The sequence below is a fragment of the Tiliqua scincoides genome, chromosome 1 (genome assembly GCF_035046505.1).
Source record: "Tiliqua scincoides isolate rTilSci1 chromosome 1, rTilSci1.hap2, whole genome shotgun sequence".
NCBI lineage: Eukaryota > Metazoa > Chordata > Lepidosauria > Squamata > Scincidae > Tiliqua > Tiliqua scincoides.
Window position 1 is genome coordinate 263590163 of NC_089821.1, and position 27376 is coordinate 263617538.

Below are 27376 nucleotides of genomic sequence, written 5' to 3' on the forward strand. Positions count from 1 at the left end.
ACTCGAGAAGCCCCATTGAGCCGGCTGGGCCTTACCCAGAGGAGACCTCCAGCCTGCTCCATTCCACCACAGGAGGCAGTGTTAGCCACAGAGCGTTTGGAGCTGCTGCTCCTGGGATGGATAGGATTGTGCTGGAAGTTGTCAAGTCTCGCTCTTCAGGTACCCACAGAGAGTACAGACCTCCAGTTCTCTTTTCTGTTTCTTCTCTGTACGTACGGACTCCTTGCCCACCCATCTGGTCCTCACAATCAGCTCACTGCAAAAGCCAATGACCTGATGGATTTCACTGGATGATCCATGAAACACATAGTGTGGTTTTGTGGCACTATCCACGTTCATGGCAACATATAGAGTCATATAAATAAAAGATGAGCTAATGTCCCAAGAATTTATAATTGAAAACCTAACGAACAATTTAAGAGTGCGTCAGCATTGTTCGCCCTTCAGTCCCTCTTCTTGTACTTGAATCATTGATTTGCACAGTCCTTTTGCATTTGGAAACACTTCTTCAACCTCAGTTGGGGCCTTCCTGCCTGGCATACATTCTGTGTAGGTGTCTTCCTGCTGCCCATTGGCATACTGAAACATGGACTTTCTCCTTTGTCAAATATGTTTATTCAGTTGGGACAATATCCTTTCACTTGGCTGGCCCATTAATGGAATGGAGTTAATCTGTAAACAGGATGAGGAAGGGGCTTATTTGATTAAGACAGCAGCATTGAGAATACTTCTCCAGAGAGGCCAATTTCTGGGATAGGGACCTTCCAACGTTCTCCTTAATATTTAGGCCTCATTGCATTGTTCCAACTTTTCATATTAAATAATATTGTATTAAATCAATATCAAAGGCATCAATATCTCCTCATAGCTAGAGGCCAGGGACAGTCTCCTGATCTCAGTTCTCTATCTATAAAACAGAAACTGATGTCCTTCCTTACCAGGCTGAATTAATTACTAAAAATGCATTGTAATACAGAAGTTTTACAATTATTCAAAGGCTTATCTTGAACCTGCTCAGATCCTGATTTCAATATTGAAACATGTGGAATGGTAAGAAGATAATCTCTGAGTATGTACAAAGTGCATGTATTTCACCAACATTAATGCCTATAGCAGGGGTGCTCAAACTTTCAACTTTAGGGATGCTGGACCTTTAACAAGTGTATAGAAGAGAGAATTGCAGCAGGTGCAACTTGTCATCCCAAAGATGACAAGCTACACCTGCTGAAATTCTCTCTTCTATACACTTGTTAAAGGTCCAGCACCCTAAAGTTGAAAGTTTGAGCACCCCTGGCCTATAGCCACTGCTCATTTGTCAAGGATCCAGGGAGGTCTGAGTCCCAATGTTTTCCATTTCTGAAGTACTGAATAATTACAAGTAGTCAACAGGGTCACTGTCTACATCTTATGAACTAGGGCTATCCCCTCTTTTTAAAATGAAGTTAGAATCAATTTTGATGTCAAAGTCCAACTGGTGCAGTGTGGGAGCAACAAATTTACACAACAACTGCTCCATCAGTGATTATGCATTTTCACAGAAGGAGGGAACAGATGACCGAAAAAACTGACCTGTATGTGACATAACAGATGCAGAATTCTATGTCTTCATCAGCTACGTGACAGGCAGAATTCCACAGGTGCCTCTCCATGGTGGCAACCTTCCATCATGGACTACAATCCAAATCTTTCCCTCTATTTAGACAACAGATCTGTTTTTGATGCTGTTTTACGAGACTGTAAACTACCCTGGCACTGAATAGTGCCTGTTTCCCATGCAACCTGAACCAAAGCATGTTTACTCAGAAGTAGACTCTACTGAGTTCAGTGGGGGTTAATCCCAAACAAATGTGCATTAGATTGCAAATTTAGGCTGATGATGATTTAGAGGACAAAAGTCTCAAATAATAGATGTGAGAAAAGGCTTTGGGTGTCTCATCACCTACTGTTCCTTTGTGTTCAAAGCTGATACACAAGGGAAGCTCACCATCCTAGCACTGATGGTCTGGTGTGTTCTTTGTTTTCTGGTAGCTCCAAGAGTGGTATGCTCCTGTATTCACCATCTATATGAGCTCCCAGTCAGTCATGGTGCTATGTGATTATGAAACCCTAATGAGAATCTGAGCCAAAATGAGCTCCCTTCATAATCCACTTCTTTGAAACAGAGGCCATTTCAGAATGCTCTGAAATTCCAACACTCCCCATTTCAAATTGACATCCGGACTATTTTGTCCAAAATTCATCTCTCTTAAACACATCCTGATGGCAAAGAACCAATTAGTTTGCTGCTGGATGCCTCACGTCTGCTCAGTTTTGGCACCCTCTCCTGCCAAACTTAAGCTTGTGACCTACCAATAAATTGTTGCCATTTAAAAAAAGCTCAAAAACATTTGGTGTGGTGCATCCTTCCTGAGTTACAGTTAATGTGAAATTCCACACTGTCGCATAAGCCTGGGGTGTCTCTTCCAGCATGATGGGCACATGATTCCAACATGCACTGCTGGAAGAGCAGTGCTTGGCAAGATTAGCATTGCTTCAAGAGCTTCTGAATAATGCACTCAGTCTAACCATCTCATTTAGACCTAAATTTCCCATTGATGCTGCATGATTATTTGCACAGTGCCAATAACAAAAACTGACTTCAGGTCAGTCTTTGGTTCCTCGAAGTAATTCTCAGAAATTAATCCCAGAATGGCATTTGATGGGAGGAGCATTTATTCGGAATGGATATGCATTTTCCCATCTCTCAAGTGTCTCTGATTTGACTTTGCTCTGTTTTCAAGTTGTTCCTTTTAATACATGGGAAATTCTGGATTTCCAACAGAGGATGCTCAGTGATGCAGCAAGCTCCACCTTCAGTCTCTGGCATCTCAAGGTAGAGCTGAGTGAGATTTGTCTGAAAGCCTGGAGTGTCATGGCCAGTCTTTATAAATAATATGCAAAAGCAATCATGCACGCCCGCATGTGTATCCCCATACCCCATGGCTAGATCTAGCTAGTACAGCCAACATGAGAGCGACGATTCCTAGATTCAGATTTTGTTATGGAGCAATCTGTGTTCTCTTCCACTACTCAGTTTCTCCTCTGAAATGAGGAAGGGAGGCCTTGCTCCAACTCTTCTCAAGCAGGCAGGATTAGCAACTCTGCTGGGAGCATTGCCTGCATCCCGTCATCTCGGCCTCCTTTCCCCAAGGGAGAAGCTCCACCTCCAAGGGATTTGCAAAGCCCCATGACACTGTAGACATGACCAGGGGATCTGCTCTTCAGAACTTCCTTTTCATGATTTGCCCAGAATTGTCTTAGTAGATACAGAAAGAAAAAACAGTGGTCATCCAGGACCCCCAGCTGCCTGCTAATGGAGTTCAGCCCTCTGGGGCTCTGCTTTCTGCCTCTCCCATGGGGCTTCCTACTTCCCCAAGGAATTCCAGGCCCTTAGTCTTTCTACTGGGCCTGGGCTGGCAGCCCCTTCCCAGGCCTTTCTGAGAGGCCTGCTCCCTCCAGTTCATCCCAGCCTCACCCTTGCTTGCTCCCCCCTTCCTACCTCCTCCCTACTTTCTTGCTCCATCCACCCTCTCCTTTACCCACCTCTCTCCGCTATGGTTAACCCAGACCTCCTTTTAAGGGCCCAGCCCCACCTCTCTCATCAATCACCACCCAACAGCTCCTCTTCTGGGCAGGAGCTCCTGCTTTCCTGCAGGTCAGCAGGATCACCTTGTCCAGCTTCCTCCTCTATATTTGGAGATGTACTAATGTACACATTTTTAAAATCTGGATGCTGTTTTGTTTTTTAACCTGTGTTTTAATATTATTTTGTTTGTTTGTCGATACTCCACTGTTTGGTAGTTTGAGGACTGTTTTATGATTCATGGTGTAAGATCTTATGGTGTCACCTTGAACACTGGCAAGAGCAGCACACAAAAGAAAACTCCATCATTTATGTTCCTTGTTTTAGGGCAAATCAGACATGTCAAAGACAGTGAGGATGACATTAAGAGCAGCACACCTCATTGTCTCAGCACTGTTAAATAAAAATCACAATATAGGATGCTTTTTGTATTCAGCAGATCCCAACCCACTTCCCTGGTAACTACATTGTGAGGGTGGAGAAACACTGAGTGTGATGATGTCATATCATGTCTTCTTTTCCCAGTGTTGTGTGGGACGAGGTGCAAGGTTGTGCCAGCTGAAGATCACACATAACATCCATTTTGGCCCTTAGTCAAGAGTTTGAGAATTATACCTTTAGAATCAGCTAGAGTTTATCTAGGTTTTCAACTGCATTTAGCAACCAGCCTGAAGCAAAATATTTCATCTCTTACCCTCTGAAGAGGCTCCATACAGAGTCTCCAGGTAGTCTCCAATTCAGGAAACTTGAGCATTAGACCTGCTTAGCCTATTCTGACTAACCTCTGAGGCCTAGAAGAAGTCATTACCAGAACTCACAGCCCAAAGCTAACTAACTTTCCAGTGCTGATGCACACATGCCACTAGGGCGTGCACTGAATCCTGCTGTGGACAGGGCATTCGTGGTCGCCTCTTCAACATAGGGGAACATTGGTTCCCCTACCTTGGGACTGCATTGCGGCTTCATCAGTGCTGGAAAGTTGGTTAGGATTGGGCTGTCAGTCTTAGAACATGGTTTGCTTACCCCACAAAGAGCTAGAGGGCTTAAACTGACCTCACTTTCAGAGCTTTATGCGGTACCTTGAGACAGATCCTGCCCTTCCTACAGTAACTTTCCTTAGCCCACTAAATAAATGGGAAAAGACACACTGGCAAAAAGGTAGGCGAGCTTTTTAATGGCATGATCAAGAATTCCCTTTGAATAACAAATCTAATAATGACTGCTGCTTCTCATACAAACAAGAAATGACATCCTCTTTTTTTAATGTTAACGTCATAATCTGGAGATACGAAAATGCCAGGTGGATCTGTACACAGACAGCTTCTCTGTGATGCATGCCAGACTTTTGTGGCTGAGAAATTTGCCATGCATTTTGAACCAGATTTTTTTTTTTATTTCCTCGTTTGCAGTTGTACATTCTAGTTGCAATGTGTAAAACATTCTAGAGCTGCTTTCCTAAAGAATGCAAAGAAATGTTGAGAGAATTTACCTTGCAGCCTGATAATGTGACCTTTTGGGATATACTATCAGACGACAGAAGTCCAGTCTTCAGGCCAGAATACTGTATTCAGTGGAGTGTAAGACAGTCTTGACATACAGGTGCTCCTTGGTGGAACATGAACAATTCCAAGAGCAAGTTCTATCATTGAATACCAATGCAGACAGATAGCTCAATTCCACTTCTAAATTGAGTCCATAGCAACAGGCACACAGATTACATTGCACATAACAGTGCCTTTCACAGAGTACATAGTCACATCCTGTTCATGCCATCTTTTACTTTTTGATTGACAATTCATGGAGGAGTGTCTTGCAGCCACATTACAGCTCAGCCTAGCCTGAGTGGCAAAGGTACACAGATGCTCTTAATTTGCATTTGCCCTCATGTGACCCAAAGAGTGAGAACATCCTACAAGAAAACCAGGCCCACAGAATCATCGTCTCCACAACAAAAATGCCCCAAAGCAGTAGGGATTCTTCCAGTTAGATTGGCAAACACTTCCCTGCCCTGGCTACAAGCACAAAACCACTGAGGTGGGGTGGGGGACGGTGAACTCTTGATTGAAAGGTGCATTTCCCACAGTGCATAGCTGAATCACAAATACAGCAACATCAGTGTAAGCACAGCGATGGGCTTGCTTCACATTGATTCAAACCCATTTCTCATATTTACAGCTTCCTCTATATATGATAGGAATCCATACTCTGCTCCATTTCAGAGGGCCACATGAGACATGATAACTAACTGCTGCCACCAAAAACAGCCCTTCCCCCGTCTAATTCCTAACTCTTCCTCTATAAATTGTAGTAGAAACTGACCATGTGTTGTGATGTCATAATGTTTTGCATCTTCCTGTCCACCCACTATGTCACTGGTTCTCCATAGCAAAGAAATGGAAAATGGAACATGAGATGTTCCACCAGATGTTAAAGCAGGAAGGAGGAAGGAGAGGTGTGGTGGTCATGTCTGGTGGCATCTGGGCATGTACTGTACTTTCATTTGGTCCCTGTGTGCCTTGCTCAGAAGTCTCTACCTCCTGAAAACACATCAGCTACAAAGTTAGCTTAATAGCAAGGAAGAAAATCATGGAGGGCATACCGTCTGAAACAATCCCAAACCTCATTTGTATTTCAATTCAGTCCTAAAGTGTGCCTTTCTTGCCAGAAAGCATTAAAAACACTGAAATCTTAGACATGTTCATGAGAGAAGGTGGTTTTGGAAGAGGCACCAATTTGATTCTCTGAAAGGCCACTGGGCAAGAGAAATGACCATGGAAATGAAATGCAACTTGGCCTCGATAGAGAAGCCAGCGATGGAAAAAAGGACAGGACAAAGAATAAGATGAGTCTTTGCTGCTTTCAGAAGTGGGTGTCATGCTTATCTCGTCACAATCGAGCTGCTTCCCACCCCTCCTTTTCATCCTTATGTGCCTTTTCCACCTTTTGGATTCCATGACATCTAATCATCCCACCAAGGGCCCAATCCTATCCAATTTTCCAGTGCAGGTGCAGCAATGCCAATGGGATGTGCACTGCATCCTGTGGTGGGGAGGCATTCACAGAGGCCTCCTCAAGGTATGGGAAAATTTGTTCTCTTACCCTGGGGCTGCATTGCAATTGCACTGGTGTTGGAAAGTTGGGTAAGATTGGGCCCCAAGCCCCCTGCTTCCCCTGTGCCACCTCGTCTTTGGTCATTTGCTTTGGTCTCTCCATGCACCTGGAACAATCTGCTTCTTAGGAGCCAAATTACAGATGACACCAGGAGTTCCATGGCTGATGGATACTGATATTTGCAGATAATGGAATCCATGGGGAGGGACTCAAGGAAGCAACTGAAAGTGCCTTCCAGACACATCCAGGAGACTTTCTGAGACCCTCCAGACATGGGATTGGCACCTGCGTTAAGTAAAATCTGCAGGTACTGGAACCCATAGATAAGGAGGGCTGACTATAAAGGAGTCATGATGCTCCAATACATTAAATAAGGGGCAAGGGAAGCTAGTGATTCTTCTCCAGCTCAGGTTTTAATTTTGAAATAGACTTCAATGGGTCCCAAAACTCATTTCCAAGTCTGGTGCAGAACTTCACTTGCATTCCTAATATGGTGTATTAAATGTGTATGAAGCCATTCTGCAGAGCTGGTCCAGGGGCCAGAAATATAGATGGTCTGGCAGAATAATTTCCTGTGGTCTAGGAGGAAGGGTGCTCATCTAAAGGGGACCACTGCACCAGCTCTGCAGAAAAGATAGTAAGACTGAGCATGCCGTCGACCATTCTGCTAACAGCAGACCAACTGGATCAGGGCTATATGGGCAAAGGTCTCGTATCAGTGGTGTTCATAAATCATAGGCAAAATATCACAAGGGTGACAAGAAAGCTAAGACTTACTGAGAATATAACACAATGCATGAACTTTATGGTATGGAGAAATAACAGATCTACCCAATTTCTCTTTCCTCCTAGGAAAAAGTGTTAACAATGTGCTCTTTGACTCCAAGAAATAGCATATTTGTCACATAACTTTGGGGAACTTTCATGAATGAACTATGCAAAGTCCCGGAACAATCATTCTTCATAAAAGAAAGCTGATCAATGCCTTTGCTATTCCCCAGGACTCATCGTAAATATAGCACAAATTCCAGCTTGCCTCCACTTCAAGGGAACTCACCATTAGTGACAGGCAGTGACGTCACTAGGATTCGCGTCACCCGGTGTGGTAGGCCTGTGCGTCACCCCATGTAGTAGGCGGGGCAACACCCCAGGTGGGCGTGGTGATGTACCATCGCCCCACCCCCACCGGATTTTTGGCTGTACCTTTTGTTATAACACAGATATTTCAATGTGGTTTGTTTCATTGCATTCTGCATGAAATTACGCATTGATTGATATATAACATGATGGTCTTATTCCTCCAAATTCTGATTTTAGTGATTTTGAAAACTTGTAGAATCACACACACACACCCGTGTCAACTTACTAACACCTTATTGCAGCAGTTCTCAAACTTTTAGCACTGGGACCCCACTTTTTAGAATGACAATCTGTCCAGGACCCATTGGAAGTAATGTCATGGCCAGAAGTGACATTATCAAGCAAATTAAAATAAACAATTATAAATAATTAAATTAAAATAAAAGAAATAATTAAATAAGGGGGAGCCAGTCCTGTTCCACCAAGTGAACCTACTCTGAAGTAAGTCCTATTGTGGTCAATGGGGCTTACTCAGGAAAGTGTGGGTAGGATTGCAGCCTGTGAGCCCAATCCTATGCATGTCTACTCTGAAGTAAGTCCCATAGTGGTCAATGGGGCTTACTCTGTAGTCTGCCTGCAATAACAACCCCCCAAAAAGAATCAGTGAGCTCTTCAGCCCTGGTATAGCAGTGCCAATGGGACATGCGCTGCATCCTGCAGTTGGGTGTCACTCACCGAGGCCTCCTCAAAGTAAGAGAATGTTTGTTCCCTTACCTCAGAGCTGCATTGCTGGCACTGAAACGAAGCACTGACATAAGGGGTTAGGATTGTGCCCTAAGAGGGATATTGTCAGTCTGGAGCAGATCCAGAGGAGGATGACTAGGATGGTGAGGAGGCTGGAGACCATGGCCTATGAAGACAAGTTGAAGGAGTTGAGAATGTTTCATATGGAGAAACATTAACTATCTATAAATGTCTGAGAACCTGATATGTGGAAAATGAGGTGGATTTGTTTTCATTGGCTCCAAAGGGTAGAACCAGGACAAATGGGTTTAAATTAAAGCAAGAGAGATTTTAATATATGATTAGGAAGAATTTCCTGGCAATATGAACCATTCAGCAATGGAACAACCTGCTTTGGAAAGTAGCAGATACTCCATTAATGGAGGTCTTTAAGCAGAGGCTGACAGCCATCTATCAGGGATGTTGTAGTTGTGGACAGTCTGCACTGGCAAGGGAGGTAAACTAAATGATATTGAAGGTCTCTTCCAACTCTGATTTCTATCATTCTCTGCCTTGGGAGCAGAACAGAACCTAGCTATAGAGGGAGGAGCTGAGTAAATCTAATGTGGGGAGAGAAACAGAATTGAGTTTGATAGGCTGAGTCCTAAACAGTAAGCATCTTGTTCTTCCATCAGTCTGTGATATTCATGAGCAGTGTATTTTCAATAGTTAGAATCCCTTTTGAAATTTTATTTAATATTAGAATTATATATAGCCAGCCATCAGCTTCTGATAGTTAGTTGGCTTACAATCTAACTGCACAATTCAGTGCATGTTTACCCAGACGGAAACCCTCCTGAGTCCACTGGAGCTTAATCTCAGGTAAAAGTGCACATGCTATCAGCTGTTTAGTAAATGGCTGTGATGGCTTCAACCAGCACTGGGTAAATTGCACTGTCTGCACATCACAGGGAAGTAAGGTAGGCCTCCAATGTACAGATACAGGCACACACGCACACTCCAAATAAACCTCAAATTGGGGAAAAGCCTCTGTCAAAAACAAAACAAAGCAAGAGATTTGTCTCTAATAGCAAGGGGATGAGGAGGAGAACAAAACAAAAATAGAACTATAGTCTGCTCCCCTTTCCTGACTGTCTTGTGCACCCCCCCCCCCTTAAAACACTCTTAAAACACTGGGAAGCATTTTCCACTCACTGTGGAAGCCCCAGCTATTCATGTCATGGGAAGGACCAATGGGTTATATGCTACAGTGCACATCCATTAATATTAATCCAGTTCTGGGACTGATAAATATCCTTGGGCGGGTGATTGCCACACCAAAATCTGGAGTGATTGTCCTTATTGAAATGCTTGCTCACATGATTTCAAGTACACACAGGGGGAAACATGGTCCCAGAGAACCACTATGAGACGTTGATTCTGGTGATATGTAAGCACCCACTTCTAGAAGTCAAATTTGCTGAAAAAGTTAACACAACAAACTGGAGGACTTAGGTTCCACCACCCTTGTTTAAAGTAAGAAGAAAAAAGGATCAGTCGAGGGAACACTTGGCCCTACTGAGACCTATATCTATACCTCTGCTTCCACATTTCCATGTGTATTTTTCAGTCCCAGTCTCCTTGCCTTCCTAATGCTATCTAGACCTCCTGCAAGACCAGCCACAGTATTTTCCTTTATGCTGTGATCCCATTCCACTTGTTCCTCCAGCACCCAACACACATGGTAGTCCATGCCCCTGTGCTAACACTGGCCAAGAGACGGCTATCATCATGCAATGCGACTCTGTAAAGGATATGCACATACAGTTCAAAACATGCCTATCAGTGATTCACATTTCAGTTGCGTGAACAGTAATGGTCTTAAGCAACCTAGAATGCCTGTTAGAATTAGCTGGAGGTCAACATCAGAACTTTTAGTAAATGCCTCCAAAAAAGGCAGAAAAGGTATAGTGTAATCCTCAGGAAGGGACAATCAGAAAAATCATAGTGAGGAAAGGATGGAAGGTGACAAGTTCATGATAGTTGGTGACGAAAATGGGTGCGGAGGACAGACATGGGGGAAGTGTCTGGCCAAGGGCAAGAAGACAAAGAATATGAAGAACTTGTCAAGGGAGAAACCTGTTCAGCAGGGGTACAGTATGGGAAAACCTGAGACTTCCCTGAGGGGTATAGGAGAAGGAATACAGATGGAGAGAAAACTAAACCTAGGAAAGTGCTCCAAATATTAAAGAGAAAGACAGATCGATGACTGCCTGCACAAAAAAGATCAAAGGATCTCAAATGGTTCACCATTTGGAAGTAATTGGTGATGATGTCATTGCCAGTTACTTCTGGATTGGGAGACCAGGTGTGATGCAACAAATACTGGTAAGAGGCTCAGGGCAGACGGGAGGGCTTTTTCAATCATGCGAAAACCACACACTGAAGCTCTGCCTGTTGAGCCTCCTACCACTGCACGTCATGTTGTGTAGCTGGTCCTGCTGCCAGGCAGTAGGGGTCTGGGGTCTTGCGCATGCCACCAGACACCACCTGAAGTACCACTGATTGAAAAATGCTGCTCTACAGTAATTTGTCCACTATGGGCCAATTCATACAATCATTTTCTATATGGTGGCTATACAGGGAAGTCAATGTGAGTTGACATTTGTTAGCATGGTGACCAATCTTACTGTGAATCCTCTGAGACATGCTGAGTTTGCAACTCTTCACCCCTTGGATAAATCCACACTTGGAATTGATTCTAGCTGATGTAGCTGCCATCTCAAGACATGCTGGAACAGTTGCAAATCTGTCCACCATAGCAAAATGGCAATGCATGTGATAGTGAACAATTGTAACAAAAATTCATGAACAAGTGGAGGGGGGGCGTTTGCATAGCAATGGAAGGGTGGAAACACAGAATGACAGGGTGAGGAGGGGATGGTTTGAAAGATGATGTGGGTCATTTGCCAGGATTTAAGCCAACCTTTGAAAACTGTGTCCAAAAAGATGTGTGCCTGCAAAGCTCTTCCACCTAGGTGGTTTTGGGGGGCTTGATGCACACAGACTACAGCATCAAGGGGGACCTCACATATATCATTGAGCGATTATTGGAATACCAGAGCTGAGGAGGTACAAATACAGTGCAAGAAAATATAGAAGAAAAATACTGTTAGAATATGAGGCATTTGTGTTCAAAACCTCACTGCAAATTCATTTCTCTTAGAAACGTGCAGCAGCTCTAGCTTCACAAAGTCAGCCAGGGCTTTTGCTGAGACCACCCACACTTGATACAAAGCAAACAAAGGTTTGCCAGCTGTGGCTCCCATCCGGAAATTTTGAGAATTCTAGACAATAGCCCATTGGGAGGAACTATAGTTCCCATGGTTCATTGAGTGAAAGCCATGATAAAAACATAACTTTGTCATCTAGATATCTGCTCTAATACAGAGTTATAAAGAGAACCACCATTCCTCCAGTGGTGTAGACATGTATAGGCAACCTTGGGCCTTAATCACCTATTGACTAATAGCGACCAAAGATCTGCCTCTACAGCTGGGCCCTTGATTACCACTGAGCAAAGGAGTAACAGAGCTGTGACTTCTTCCAGAGGAGCTGGTATACCATAAGGAACCTTCTCCTCCTGCTAAATAAACAGCTAACGTCAGCTTCTAGTATTTAGCTTAGCAACCAGAATACACTTGCCTAGATAGATTAGGGAGGTTCATTTTCCTCTTCATGTTGCCTTCCTTATTAGCTGAGGAAGAAAGGATACCCAGGGTGAGGATCCCTAAAACTAACTGATTCTGCTGGTCTCTACCACACTGCAGTCTGTAGAATCAGACAAACGTTGCCATATCTGGCTAGGCTTCCTTTATGTTTTCAAAGTTTAGCATTTTTGCTGCAATCTTGTGCTCCTTAAAGATGGGCTCCTACGTATAAGCTTTTATATAATGTGCTTTCCTGACCTTGTCAGCAAGTCAGTGGCTCCAATTTCTCAGGCAAAGAGGATGGGGAAGTATGGGATGTGAGGATGAGTACAAGGATATGTGAAAACGACCAGTAAATGGGCCAGTGCCACCTCAAGAAGCTCACCATATGCCAGCAAGTGCCACCCTGCAACCTGGCCCTGCAGAAGACAGTAATCATACCCCATCCTCGAGCCACTTAAAATCTCGCAGCTGTGCTTCAGAAGCAAGCAAATACCACCATCACAAGGCATTTGGACAAAGAAAGCTTTTCAAATGACCCTACGGCCATGCACGACCAATACAGTATTGCGAGGAAAAGACCCAGATGGAGAGGCAATCACCTATTCATTGTAACTTGCATATGAATTCAGAGGAAACCCTACATGACAGAATCACTTTGTCCCTGCAGATCATACTTTGAGATGTAAAGATCATTTTGGCACCTCATTGCTGTTTTTGCCAATAAGGAGACAACTTTAAAAGGGTCCCTAGGAAGCTTTTCCTGCTGTGGCCTTTGCACAAAGCACTAGCTCTTAGTGACCAGTTCACTTACAGATTTATCGCTGAGCAAGCAGAATTAATGTCCCTTCACTTCAGAATACAGCAAGGTCAGATTGCAGCAAGTTACATGCTTGTAGGGAAGGAAAGCCCTTCCCAACATGTCTCCCCCATAACACGTTCCTTAGTGCCAGAGATGACAGCTCCTCTCCTTGTGGGCTACTGTTATAGTCACACATTCTTCTTGCTCAGTACCGTAGGCGGGGCAGCCAGCGAGGAGTGTGGTTGTAACTTTTGTTCTTCACTATTCTGGGTGAAAATAGAAGAGGTGGGTGGACAGGCAGCACTTCCAAAGGGTGGGAGGGGGGAATGGGGGCACTGGGTAATCCAGACAATCTAGAAACTCACACAGACTCCTCTCTTCCAGGTAAGTGCAGCCCTTTTAATTTCTCCATTGCTTTTGGCTGATGCTTTATAAAAGGCCATCTCCCCTAACCAAACTGTTGGGTCTCGAAAGGAGACTGGTATTGCTAACTGAGAAATGAAAGAGACGGCAGGAGAGAAAAGGAGAGTCAGGCACTGGCAGGCTGCCTGAGTCACTGCTTGGTGGTTGGCAATAGCAAGCAAGCATGAGCTGGCCAGGAAGATCTCAGCCAGGTAGGAGCTGGATTGAGACAGCGTGGGCAGGTGGGCAAGTGAAGCACGGAAGTACGGCTAGCTGCTATATGCTTGTGTTTCCGACACGTACGGCTGTGCTGCAGCATCTCGAGTGTAGACTATAACGCAGAGGCTCCTCCAGCCTGGCAAGATGGTCAGTTGGTAGGTCAAAGGGTTGGCAGCAGCAGATCATTATCTTGCAGTGGACTTGCCGTCCTGGGACACATGTCTTCCTTTGGTTGCTGGAGTTTGGGCTTTGCCTCTTTGTCCTTTTCTGATCATAGCTGGAGACACAAGGGTCTCTCCTGACATCCCACTTGCCTGCACTCTGGAGGAAACTCTGGAAGAAGGTGGGGCCCGCGGTGGAAGTGTGGCCCCTGGTCGATGCTGTCGGGAAGGAGATGGACTTTCCTTTCTGGACAGTGACTGGCTTTTAGGGGAAGCACTGAGGTTTCTTGGAGGGAGAATGGGACTCCTAGGCGGAGCATGGGGGGCCTTCCTCGGACTGCTCCGCAAGGGAGGTACAGCAGGCGTTGGTGTCGGTTTTATTCGGGAATCACCAGACACATTCCCAGATGGCCTTTGTCCCTGAAGCCTACAAGAAGCAAACAAAGAGGAAGTGGAGATGGGAAGAAAGGAAAGAGATGCCAGCAGTAAATGACTGATTTGCACTCTGATTTGCACTCTGCCAGCCAAACCAAGCCTTTCACTGATTTGCACAACCAACTGATTTAAACTCTGAATAAGGCCAAATAAGGAAGGGCTGAGCAGTGCCTGATGACACATAGCAACTTAACATTATTCACCCCATGGCCAGAGTCCTCATCAGTGCCACACCCGAAGGTGCAGGCAGGCACTCTACAGACACAGATACCATGACTGCCCCCATTGTGGTGGAATCAGTGCCACCCTGCCATGGCAGAGGAACAGTCTTGGCCCAACTTGGGCACTGCACACAAACTCCTGAGCAGAAGGATGCCTGGCTTGCACGCCTCTTTCCTCCTTAGAAAGCGGGCCACTTGTATTGATTAATCATATTAATACTGTTGCTAATAGTAAACTGCCATACTTAGCATTTGTGTAGCACTTTCAGGTTGATTCAGAGTACTGGTATTACCTGGTTATATGGCTTGATTAAAGCCATCTGGGGAGTGTGAGGTACAGGTGACATTGGAACTGGGACCATCCTGATTTGTTGTTCAGTCTCTTAGCCCCAACACAATTCCAGCATATAAAACTGTTGTCTGCATGATGATGGGATGTCACCTGCATGGACAAGTAGTCATGGAAGTGAACTTGCCAAGAGCCCACACTCCACTTAGGGACCTCACAGCCAACCCCTGAAGCCCCATTTATGGTGGGCAGTGACAGAGCAACATGCTCAGCAAAATGCATTGCTCCATCACTGTCAAAGATGATTGCCTGGAGGGTGGGAGAAGTGGGAAGAGTCAGCATGCAACTGGCTGCTTTCCCTGCCCACTGCCAATCCCCCTGGTTGTTCCCAGGGACCTTTCAGCTGGCTGAAAACCAGACAGGTAAGTAGGCATGGCAGTAGGGGAAAAGAGCCCAACTACAGGGAGGGCACCTATGCTCAAACATGAGGGGCCCTCCCACAATGCTTGCCCAAGGAATTGGCAGCTTGTGCTACTGCCTTCCTGTCCTGCTTGATGAAGATTTCTCTGATTGCTGCCACTGTCAGAAGCCCATTCTACTAACTACATGCCCATTGGTTGATCCTAGCACAGCAGCTCTTACTTCCCATGGTTCTTACTGGGGAAAGAAGGTTGAACCTCAGAAAATATGAGAAGCAAGAGGCACAATAAAACCAGAGGACTGGAATTAAAAGAGACAGCTTGTGCCTAAGTCCCAATCAGCACTGTATCCTGCCCACAAACGCTTTCAGTGGAAGTTGCACTTAAGCTCCATGGACTAGGATTCTATGGCAGCCATGGTACAAGATTCTTCACTAGAGTCCATTATCAGTGATTTACGGCACATGGAGATTCCAAAACATCCCACCAATAATATAGTAGACCCTGCCATAACAGGATAGGGAGTGGAATCAGTAGAAGTAATAAGAGGGCTGCTTCAAGCAGAAATAAGCTATATATCTTAAGACCCCTTAATCAGCACGATGTGCAGAATAGTGCTGTTGAACTGTTTAAATTGTGCGATGGGAGTGACAATGGGATCCCAAGATTCCCTGGGTTGTTTAGTTTTCTTAATATTGGCTGTGTGGACTCGGAGCTCAGCACCCGGAAGTAGTTGGTGATGAGGTCACCACCAATTACTTCTGGGTTACGGGACCACAGAGTGACCCTGAAAACAGTGGTATGAAGCTCAGGGTGTGTGGATGGGCTTTTCAGGTGCTGAAAACCGAGCACGCAGAGCTCTGCCAGCCAAACCAAGCCTCTGCTCATGTCTTTGGCGTAATGCTGCAGTTGAGCATCCCACAATGCCCCTGGATGTTTGCCACAAAGCACTTTGGGAACCATTGGGTTAATGGGATGCAGGGCATGAGGTCTTCAGTGTAGCCAACAGACAAGAATTCCCACTTGAACTGCTCAGTGATTAGAACTTATGAATCACCTATGAGGATTTATGATGGAGTCTCCAGTTCCACACTGTAGATATCATTAATGTTTCAGAAAATAACATTTACTCCTCTAGAAACATCATACATATTCCAGTTCCATCTGAACCATCTCTAGTGATTAAAAAATTGGATAGATTAAAAAATGGGATATCTATTATGTATCTCTGCTTTGGGTTGGCTTCATAAAAATACTAAGATATTCTTGTTTTGAATAAATGCTTAGTAGATTTTTAGACATTTAAACATTTCAGACTACACAGGTTGGGGAGACAGGTTTATTGTATTTGCCTACATAATGCTATGTAATTGATTTTTACCCTACTGAGATTTGTTACCTGTTGAGATGGCTGGTGGAAACTAGAGTGTTTGACTATCACAAACCAAATTGGTTTCTTAGGTCAGGAATACACCTTAGCAGTGGATTGTTTAGGTTCCTGATAGCAACCAATCTGAGCTCTATAAAAAACAATTGGTTTCTGCTGGCTATATATTTAGTGAAGCAGGTTTTTAAAGTTCTGTTTCCTCCATGCTCCAGGTCAGGCTCTGAATCTTGCCAGCCTTTACTGGGATGGTAAAGGTCCAGGCATTGAGTAGATATCTTCACCACATGGCTGGTCTGCAGGAAACGGAACTATTACAGCCCTGCAGATGGGGTGACTAGAAGGGGAAAAAGAGGCACCTAAGAGACTCAGAAGCTGCCCAAAATAGCACTCTGCTTCAGAACAAACCATAGCCTCACTCACAGACCTACCTGCTTGTCATAGCTATATCCCTTGGACTGCTAGCTGATGTTGGTGGAGGAAGAGCAGAGGGGCTTCCATATTTCAGTTCTATCACAGGTGGCTTGACAGGCACAATGGGACGAGGGATTCTGCTCCTGGTATTTAAGCTCCTCTCTTCCCTCTTTGCCAGGGGAAGCTTCTCCTGATTTCCCATCTTCCTAGGGATAGAATCATCTGAGTCATGGGTGTCTTCCTCAGAGCCAGTGGCAGACAGCGTTTCTGAAGCTCGCCGCCTCTCATCACTGGAAGAAGCTGAGGATGATGCAGCTGAAGCTAACCTGAGCAGGCGGTTTTGCCTTTTCTCCATCACTAGGCGGGCCAAGTCCTGTTGCTTCAGCCTCTTGTACAGCCTCTCTTTGCCAGAATGAGAGCCTGAAAGCTCTGAACCAGTGTCCTCTTCTGAGAGCAAGATGGGAATCCGACTTCTATACATGAAGTTCAGGGGCTTTCTGGAACCATCCTTGGGAATATCTGGGACCCGTTCTGTTTGCTTCGGGGATTCTGTCACAAGAATTGTCTTTTCAAGGCCAGGTTCTTCCAAAACCAGCTTGTCAGCTTCATCCAAATCCAATTCAGGGGCAACTTTGCCTCTAAGCTCCAGTTCTTCCTCTTCCACTTTAGAGACACCATTGAGAAGCAGTGCCTGTTCCCCTGCCATTTCAGAGGAAGCTTCAACATGATTTGTTGAGAGGGCACAGCTTTCCATCTCTCCCCCTTCCAGAGCTGAGTTTATGTTTCCATTTTCAACTAGCACCTGATTTTCCTCTAGCTTTTCCTCCATTATTATTTCTTCAAACTGGCCTAGAGGGTAGTACTCCTCATGCCTCAACAGCTGCCCACCGGAAGACATGATGTTTAAATGGGTCTTTTCAGCGATATGAACAAATGTGCGTTCCACTTTGGTAAAAGGGGAGGAGGTTGTGGCCACAGCAACAGGAAGCTTTGGTTCTGACTTCAGAATGGAGGACAATGTTCCTGGCTCAGAGACATCCAGCTGGCTCCCCATAGGCTGGGGTCTCTCACTCTGAGGTGTCAAAGCAGCAAGAGTCCCTAAGTCGACATCAGGAACTAAGTCTGTGTTCACTGGAGACTTCTTTATGTCCCCTGGTGAAAAGAGAACTAATGTTTTGGAGCCTTCCTCAAGTTCCAAGTCACCTTCCGCAGCTGACATTCGGCCCTTGGACTCCTTTTGGTCATCAGCCAAGAGGGTGGATGGAGCACCATCCTGACTGCGCTCAGTACTTTTCTGGCTCACATCACTGCTTGAGTCACTTCGCATATCAAGCTCTTCTAATTCAGCAACTTCCTCACCATCCTCTTCTTCCTCCTCCTCCTCCTCCTCTTCCTCCTCATACCTGCCATTTGCCATTTCCAGATGAACTGCAGGTGGTTTGCAAGGGGCTGTTAAGACAACATTTGAGAAATCCACCTTCTTTACACGCTGCAGGATTCTAGATCTTTCCCTGTTTTCCGACACATCCCTCTTGAAGTCTTGATAAGGCAAACTTAAAGGCACCACCTTGGGGAGACCATTCATTTCGAAAGGCTTCAGAGTGAATACCTGGAACAAGGGAAACAAACAAAAAAAACTGGTCACAAGAGCATTAACACTACATGAGCAATGGCATGATAACTGCAGTTGATCTGATCACCATCTCATTGGAAGAATAAAGCAGAACTGTAAAAGAACATAGACAGAACATGGCAATGTAAAATGTCAGGATATAGGAGATTCTTCATGGGGATAGATCTCAAAGAGATGAAGGTGTATTGAAGGATACATTACCACACATGGTATGAAACCCTGGGGTTTAATGTTAAAAAGTATCTGCTGGGATGTCTGACAAGCAGTTCAGTCCCCTGGTCCCACTCATGCTTTTTCAGGGCTTCCTCTTGAATACCCAGAAAAAATAATAATAAAAGTAGGAGAGAATGAGAGGCAGCTGCCTCTCTCTAATCTAGACCATGCTGCTAAAGTGAAGTGAGAGGCAGCAGCTCTCCTACTTGTGTGACATGTAATGAACACTCCTGAGAGGTAACAATGCAGAAGTTTATTATTCAGTAACAGCATCAGCCAATCTCATGGGCCCTAATGGAGTCAACCACCACACACACCACTGGAAAGAGTACAAGATGAGGAGGGAGAGAGATATACAGCAGCAATATCCCTGTACGTGGAGAGAATAAATAGAATGGTATTGTGACATATCATAAGGCTCACAGTAGCTTGAAACAGTATGAAAAGGGGCTATAATAAGTAAAACATGAAGGGGGATGTAGAACAAATTGTTCTACAGGCAAACAATTCCATCAGAGCTGGAATATGCAGAAATAAGACAGAGAGGTATGAGATTATTGTGAATGGGAAAGTTTTTTTGTTTGTTTAGCATTCTCTCAAAACTCAAGAACTGATGACCACCTCAAGAAATGTAGGAGGCAAGTTCGATGTTGACAACAGGAAGTACTTTGTCACGATGGCCATATGGAACCTCTAGCTATAGAGTCAGCATTGCCACTGAACATATGCTACTTGGGAGCAATGGAGAGAGACCTTTGCTTTCCAAGTCTACTTATGGGCTTTCCAGAGGCACTGGGTTGATGAGAAGCCAGCATGATGGACCTTTTGGTCTGATCCACCAGAGCTTATCTTCTCCTCTATGGCAGTGGGAAGAATTAGGCAGATTATTGGCAGTGAAAACAACTGAAAATAGTTGACAGTTGAAAATAGTTGAGAGTTATAAGCCAAGATGCTTACAATAATAGTTTAAGAATATAAGAAGAGCCCCACTGAATAACGCCAAGTTATTCTAGTCTAGTCCAAGTTCATGCATCTCACAGTAGTAGCCCACCAGATGCCTCAGGGAGCACACAAGACCTGCAACCTGGTGCCACTTCCTTGCATTCTGAGGTAGGCAACTTCTAGAATCAGGAGATTGCACATACCCATCATGGCTTGTGACCTGGGATGGACTTTTCCTTCAGAAATCTGTCTTATCCCCTTTTAAAAGCATCTAGGCCAGACAGACACCATCACCACATCCTGTGGCAAGAAGTTCCACAAATTAAGGACACTCTGGTTAAAGAAATATTTTATTTTATTATGTCTGCTCTAACTCTCCCAACACTCAATTTTAGTGGATGTCCCCCGAATTGGCATGTTGATCTGAATCTCTTAAGCGTTCTGTGAATGAACAAGATGATGTATGGCTCCTGCCATGCACAGAATGTGTCTGTAGAATTTAAAATGCTTACTTAGGCTCTGTAGGAGAGCTGCCCTCAGGTTTTAGGGGACCAAACAGTCTTTCATGGACCCCCTCCTATAGGGCTGGCCCATACATGGCACAAAAAAATGAGGCTCACATTGAATGGCAGGGGCTATTCCCTACCCACTCACTTCTCTCCATCCTCATGCGATCCCTTTAGGAATGTTGCTGCCGCTACCCAAATCAACTGCACAGACAGCAGTGATTCACTTTGTTCACTTCACACTTCCCCGTGTGGTCCCTTTAAATTTAAAGGGATTGTGCAAGGAAGTTGCAAAGGCAGGGAAGGAACTGCTTTTCTTAGTCTTTCCTTGCAGTCCCTTTAAATAAGACAGAAAGTTCGCAGCATGACCTGCACTTCCTGCTCTGTTGAAAATGATTGTGTGGGAAGGAACAGGTTAAGTTGCTTTTTTGTTTTTGTTTGTTTCTGGGGTTTTTTTGATGCTCACAGAGTCATCAGGCAGTGGATCTGTTCGGGCCAACTCTGCCTTCCTACCTGGCTGGGCCTGGAGAGAGTCACTCACTAACACTACAGGAAAATAATATGCACAAAGTTGGCCTCAGAAATCAACACTGGACCAATCAGAGGGCCCTGGATATTTAGCAGCTAACCAACAATGCCAACCCCACTTTCAGCAGGAGGAAGGGAACCTTTTTTGCCCCCTCCCCCAACAAACTGCAAGTTTTCACAAAGCAATGAGGTGAAACTGCTGTTGTGCTCACCCCCCTTTTTTTCCAAGGTCACTTGTTCCCATCCTTACATAGACCAAAAGGTATTTTAATTTGTACATTTATATCCTGCCGTTTGAAGGCAGCATATATGAGGTGCTTCAAGGATCTGCCACTCTGGCACTCACAAGATCCAGGCCTCCTTAGTTACACCATGTTGCACCATATCGTTCAGTTCATGCCCCCATACATAGCAGTACATGTAAAAGCACTGTTGGAGGCATCCTGACCGTGGAATATGTTGATTTTCCAAAGCTTTGCATAGCTGAGCCACTTTGGGGGTTGTCCAGGCAATAAGCTTCCTGCTCTCTTGGCTAATGCTAAACAAAGAGGCAAAGGACATCAAGGACTGAATGAGGGTCAATTCACACTACCATGTGACATGGTACTGATCAGCTCCATGAATGTCCCAACATGTTTCCAGCATCAGAATGGTTGAATGAACATTCCCCAATACCCAACAAGAATTACACCAAAGAGGGACGAATCCCTGGACAGGGGCAGAAAAGAGTGATTATTTTCCACATTTTTATACTGCCCTTCCTCCAAGGAGTTCAGGGTGGTGTGCAAAGTTCCTCCCCACCTTTAGTCCTATGAAGTAGGTAAAGCTAAGAGATAGTGACTAACCCAAGTCACCCAGGAAGCTTTGTGGCTGAGTGGGGATTTGAACCTGGATTTTCCAGGTCTAACTCCCGTAGTTTGGTCAATCACTGGCCTCACAGCAGTCAGAAACAGAGGGGGAAGGAGCTATGACTTTGTTCCAGTGAACACAGTTTGCACATAAAATATATTGATATTTCTATCCCACCTTTCCAGCCTGAAGGATAGCTTAAAAGCAATATACAACATAAATAAAACAATATACTTTATCAAGATGCAATTAAAAAAATTTTAAAATCTAAATAGATTTTTAGCTCTTGGAGCCTGAGGCAGCAAACCAAATGCTGCTCCCATTACCTGGTGATGTGCCAGTCTGTGCTCCTCCTGTTCCATGGATTGGAAAAGGAAGGCAAACACTCTAACCCACTACACTCCTGTTTTCTGTTCCACCTTCATTTCCTTTTTTAATCCAGGAAGTGAGAGAAGGAAGAGGACCAATGGAGAGAAGTGGATGGATGGAGGTGTGCCCCTCCCAACAGTCTGTTGCCTGAGGCAACTAACTCAGTTGGCCTCATAGACAGGCTGGTTGTGCGCCTTGTAGTAGTATGTCAGTTGTCTCTTATTTCTACTCTTGCTTCTAGCTAGGAAGCTGCCAAATGACTGCAACAGAAAGCCTCCTGGAGAAATGGGAGGGAGGGGAGGGAGGAGAAACAGCAATGGGGCAGAAGAAAGCAAAGAAGGGTGACAGGTGGGGGTGTAGAAAAAAGAATGTGCTGGGGGTGCAGTAAGAAAGGCAGGGAGGGTTACTGCAGTTGCAGAGTTCAGACTAGGAGCCTGACAGATCAGATACCAGTTCACTGAGCCACCAGGGCCACAGGCTGGAGGAGGGAATTACAGGCAGTTCCGGGATGCTGCTGTACAATCAATCATACTTCTCCTGCCTGGGAGGGCAAATGACCAGTTTCTGATTGCCAGATCAATCCAGTTTCAGCCAGCCAAGATACTAGTCTTGCCCACTCTCAGCACTGAATGCTGAACAAGAAGGAATTGTGATCAAGCAGAGAGTACACTATGGGATACAAAAAGAAAAGGAGATTTACAATTGGATTAAAAGAAAACGCTAAATTTAAAAAACATAGCCAATTGCTTTCTACTGTTAGTACAGTGGAGTAGCTCTCTTGAGCTAGTAAGAATGTAGAAGTGGCTCTCAGAGCTACTTAAACTGTATGTCCTAGCTCTGTGCCTTTGCCTCCCCCATGCTGGCTTGCTGCTGCAGCTATACTAACACGCCAACTACCTACCATTGTCTGAATTAATCAGCATACTGCATAAGAAGAGGTGCAGCCATAGCATCATTCATTGCATCCTACCCCATTTTCATTTACCTGGGAAGGGCTTTAGGTTGTTGCTATCCTTGGCTAATTTAGAGAAACACCTCCCCAAGTCGCAATACTGGGAGGATTCCTGCTATTCCTCTTCCCTCCTCCGTCACCTAGTATTCCTCCTTATCTGAGGATGCAATGGATGCCTCAGTCAAGGGACTTCTCCCTTGGTGGACCCAGCACCTGCTGCCCTTGGGTATTAAGGTCCAGGAGAGACAATGCCTACAGGTTTCTCATATTTCTGGAGGCAATGAGCTTGACGGTTGAGTAGAGGATCCCTTGGAATAATGAATGAAGGAAAAGCAATGCCTCCTTGACCTATGAAATGAACAGGGAGAGGAAAAGGAAGATCCAGCTATAGCTCTGTGTAACGAGAGCTTTTTCATTGCCTGCTGTATCCTGAGTGCATCTATCCACAAAGTATCCAGCTGTACATTTTTGGCTTTTTCCTAATCCCGGAGCAATGATGAGTTGCTGTTCATGCTACTTGCTCTCCCTGTCCCAGTGTCCTGGGGCCTCCTAGGCAGATCAGGAAAACACAGCCTAGAAAGAAGAGGGACAAAAATCACTCCATGAAGCTCCAAAGGACCCCTGTTGTCTTGCCGCTTGACAATTCCAATCTGGGAGAGGAGAAAAAATATTTCTCCCTAGTGAAGTCAGAAGCAATGGCATTGCTAGGGGGCTGTGGGCCACACCGGGTGACATGCACGGGGGGGGGGGGTGACACGAGTGCAGGTCAAAAAATTTTAAATCTTGGCATTTTCAAATAATCCCATCATGTTATATATCATTCAATGTGTAATTTCATGCAGAATGCAATGGAACAAATCACAGTGAATTATCTCTATTCTATCAAAAGTCATTGCCAAAAAACCTGTGGGGCGAGGCAATGGTGCATCATCACACCCACTGCCTGGGGTTTTGCCCCACCGCCAGGGAGGACGTCCATCATGGGGGTGACTAGCTGGCCTCCTGCAGCATGTGATGCAAACCGTAGTGACACACTGGTCAGAAGATAACTGTCTTCCACCAACATGAAATATAATCCCAGAACTGAGAATCTGCCCTCTGGCAACCTATAGGAAGAAGCCCTCCAGTTGTGCTAAGGTATATGTATTGTCCAATAGCCAGGTTCTTTCAATGGATCTGAAGGATGCATAACTAAACAAAAATCATTCTAAGGAAGGTGAAACTGAAAAGAAAACCAACATCACAAAGTTCCGCCTTTGATTCTTTAATAAGGTTTTGGTAGTATACAAGCTTTTTTTCCCCCGATTGTCTGGATTAACATACATGGATTTAAAAAAGGCACAAAATCCATTGCACAGCTTCGGTTTTTAGTTTTTGTTTCTTTTCATTTTTTAAAAGATGATGTTGCTTGCTAGTTGTGATTTCAAGTGTAGGATCTTACAGTACTCTGCAGCATTTACAGCGTGTTCTACATACAGGTAAATTCAGTGCATGCTTTTATACAGGAGACAGAATTCAAATTCTCTCTCAGTGTTAGTCTCTCTATATACATAAATAATACAGTGCTTTTATTCTGAAAAAGCGTCAATATTTTTCTTCTTCTCACATGCTCTGTTGCGCCCAGAATAGTGCAAGCATATTATACAATGTTATTGCAGTACAAAAGGGTAGGGATGTTACCTTAGGTTCTAAGGGGGATTAGAGACAGAAAGAATAAAAAGGCTCAAGGAAAACGAACTTTTGAACCCCTTCAGACAACTTGGTCCTTCCAGGCTCATTCCTGCTCTCCCTCCATAGCCACAGCTAACACTTCTCTCAAGAAAGGAACACCAAGCCTTCCTCACCCTTGATGCCATGACAAGCACTGTTGCCAAAGAGATTTATGTCCTTCTGCAGTGTTTCCAAGAGGACTCTAGTTCCTGAAGTTTTCACTAGAAGGCGCTTAAAAAGTTAGGAAATCAGCTGCCTGTGCAAAATCCAAGGCTTAAGTTGACTTTTCAAAAAGCAAACTAAAATACACCACCACCAAAAGATGCACAGCAGGTTAAAAGCTGATGAGGCAAGAGGCTAATTAATGTATAATGCAGCTGATCTCTTTAACTGGAAGATTCTGCACAGCCTCCAAATTGAATTCCCTCCTCTTGCTTTTAATTGTAGTTAAAGGATATATCAGTGGTCCTCACCTTGGATAAGCGGGGAATCTTGCTAGTCCTAACTGCAGTTAAGATCTGAGCCAACATTTCTTTTAACCGTGGTTGAGGCAGTTGTATTGTGTGTGGGGAGTCCCAGGAAGGAGTGCATGATCCCATTGTCTGCTCCCTATATGTCACTTAACTGCAACAAGAGAGCAACTCCTTTTGGGTGTGCCCTGACCCTCTGAAGTGAAGGAAGTTTCAGTTGTATGCACACACTGACTTGGGAATAAGTGTCACTGAAGGAAATTTGAACTCTTCTCCAAATATACATATCCTGTCTGTTTGCAACAGAAACAGAGAGCCAACTCTGCAGCCCTTTAAAGTCTTACTGCCAATTGTTGAAATCATACTTAATCCAGCAAAGCAACTACACAACAGCAGCAGCAGCAGCGAGCTTGCAGCTTTGGGAGATAAGGCAAAAGAAGGATATGCTGGTCCCTGAGGATATTTTTTGTGTCTGTGTGTGTGGAAGCTGTAAGGCCTGAGAAAGAGAAAATTAGTTATCAAGGTGACTTCAGGCATCAAAAAATGGATGAGCCCTTAGTCCTGAGAAATGCAGCTGGCCAGCCAACAATGAAGACTCCAGCTTTCTTTAGAACAGATTTTTATTGGATACTGTCAGGGGCTTAGAATATCCTGGAAGCAGCATGATCCTCTGCTGGCAGAATAAGATGCTTAGAAAAAGCTGGGAGATGTGGCAAACATTCCCTGGATTGGGACATTCTTAAAACCAAGGACCTTGTATGACAGCTGCTGTGTGAAATATAAAGGTACAAGTGCCCTCCACAAAAAGCAGTTGTTGGGTGCCATTACCATAGTTTCCACAATGGTAGTATTCTAAATGTTACTGCAGCAAACCTTTACAATGACGTTCTCAACTATCAGAAGGTATCCATCCTCTTATTGACAATGAGGACTGAGGGGAAGTCCAGATGAGCACTTCCGGTGCATATTAATGCATAACAAGGAATACCCCAAGCACACCCAGAAAAATGATGCCATTTTCTTCCCTGTTGAAGATGTGTTTGTGCTCACAATGAGAATGGGTCTGCAGATGACATGGGCCTCTGCTGGTAATCTATGGTGAGCCAGAGCAGTCATATAGATCAGCAAAGGCTTAAGCTCTCTACAAGCAGGACTAAAGGAATCAGAAGCACTGAAATTATCCCCCATTGAATTTGACCTTCTAGGATTTATACCTCTCACTTCAGCAAACCCCATGAACAATTGCTTGGGTCCCTAGCTAGGAAGGCAGCTTCATAGCAGCAAGAAAGAGAAAGCAGTACAATAGGATGAAAATATTAACACCTTCCCAATAGAGTTAAAATGCCAAATAGGAAACCAATCTGGTTTTTCTCAGGAAGGACCAAAGTGAAGGGGCAAGTCGGTGTCTCGTGAGCATCCTTCTTATCCCCAGTGGTAACATGGAGCAGCATTTGCAATGCATGTGTATTTCATGTTGTTGGATCACCTGTCTGCACTTGCAATGAAGTGTTGAGAAGGAAGCTCTGTGATTTCTTATAAAGAAGATATAACCAAGCCAGGTGCATTGAGGTGACAGGACCCAACAGAAAACACATGGTATAGTAAAAAAAAATAAAACACAGAGCAATTTTTTTTTTGTCTGAATGTTAAGTTGCATGCAGGTGAATGCAAAATGGAGATCAACTTTTTTCAACCCCCAGGTTACATGGTTTAGCAGCTTATTTTAAAAAAGTACATTCATTAAAAGATCATTTCCTCAATGGTTTGAGTAGTACAAAGAAGGACTTTCAGTACATCAAATGGAGAGTTAGAAATATTTCCTATAAATGGCATCTTTGTGCTCTCTTGTGGAACTGCTAATGCAGATCTACATGTTATAGTGACCCAGAAACAGATTAGATGGCAGAAGAAACTTTAACAAGGAAAGGAACTAGAACATTGACCAGTCACTTACCATACTATGCAACAGTACACACAAGAACGCTCTACCAGATTCATACTATTTGTGGGGAAAGACAACATCCAATAAATAACAAGTCACAGTGCCACGCAGCTTCAACCAAGCATTCTTGTACAGTAGAACAGCAGATGGAGCACTAGGTGCAAGTGAAATAGGACAGTGCAAAAGCAAAACTACGATGACCGACGTCTCTGAAACTATTGACTCTGATCTGCAGGCACAAGACTGGGTCCACTTGACATCAAGCCAAAC

At 44.5% G+C, this 27376-nt stretch overlaps 1 protein-coding gene across 1 annotated transcript in view; it reads right to left on the reverse strand.

Annotated features, from left to right (window-relative positions):
• Window positions 1–13854: 13854 nt before the first annotated feature.
• TTBK1 (tau tubulin kinase 1) overlaps window positions 13855–27376 on the reverse strand; it is a 113375-nt gene continuing 99853 nt past the window's right edge. The window contains exons 13-14 of the mRNA XM_066611829.1: window positions 17010–18601; window positions 13855–14257 (exon numbers count right to left, since the gene is read on the reverse strand). Of these exons, the coding sequence (XP_066467926.1) occupies window positions 13855–14257; window positions 17010–18601 (1995 nt within the window). The remainder of the gene's footprint in view (window positions 14258–17009; window positions 18602–27376) is intronic.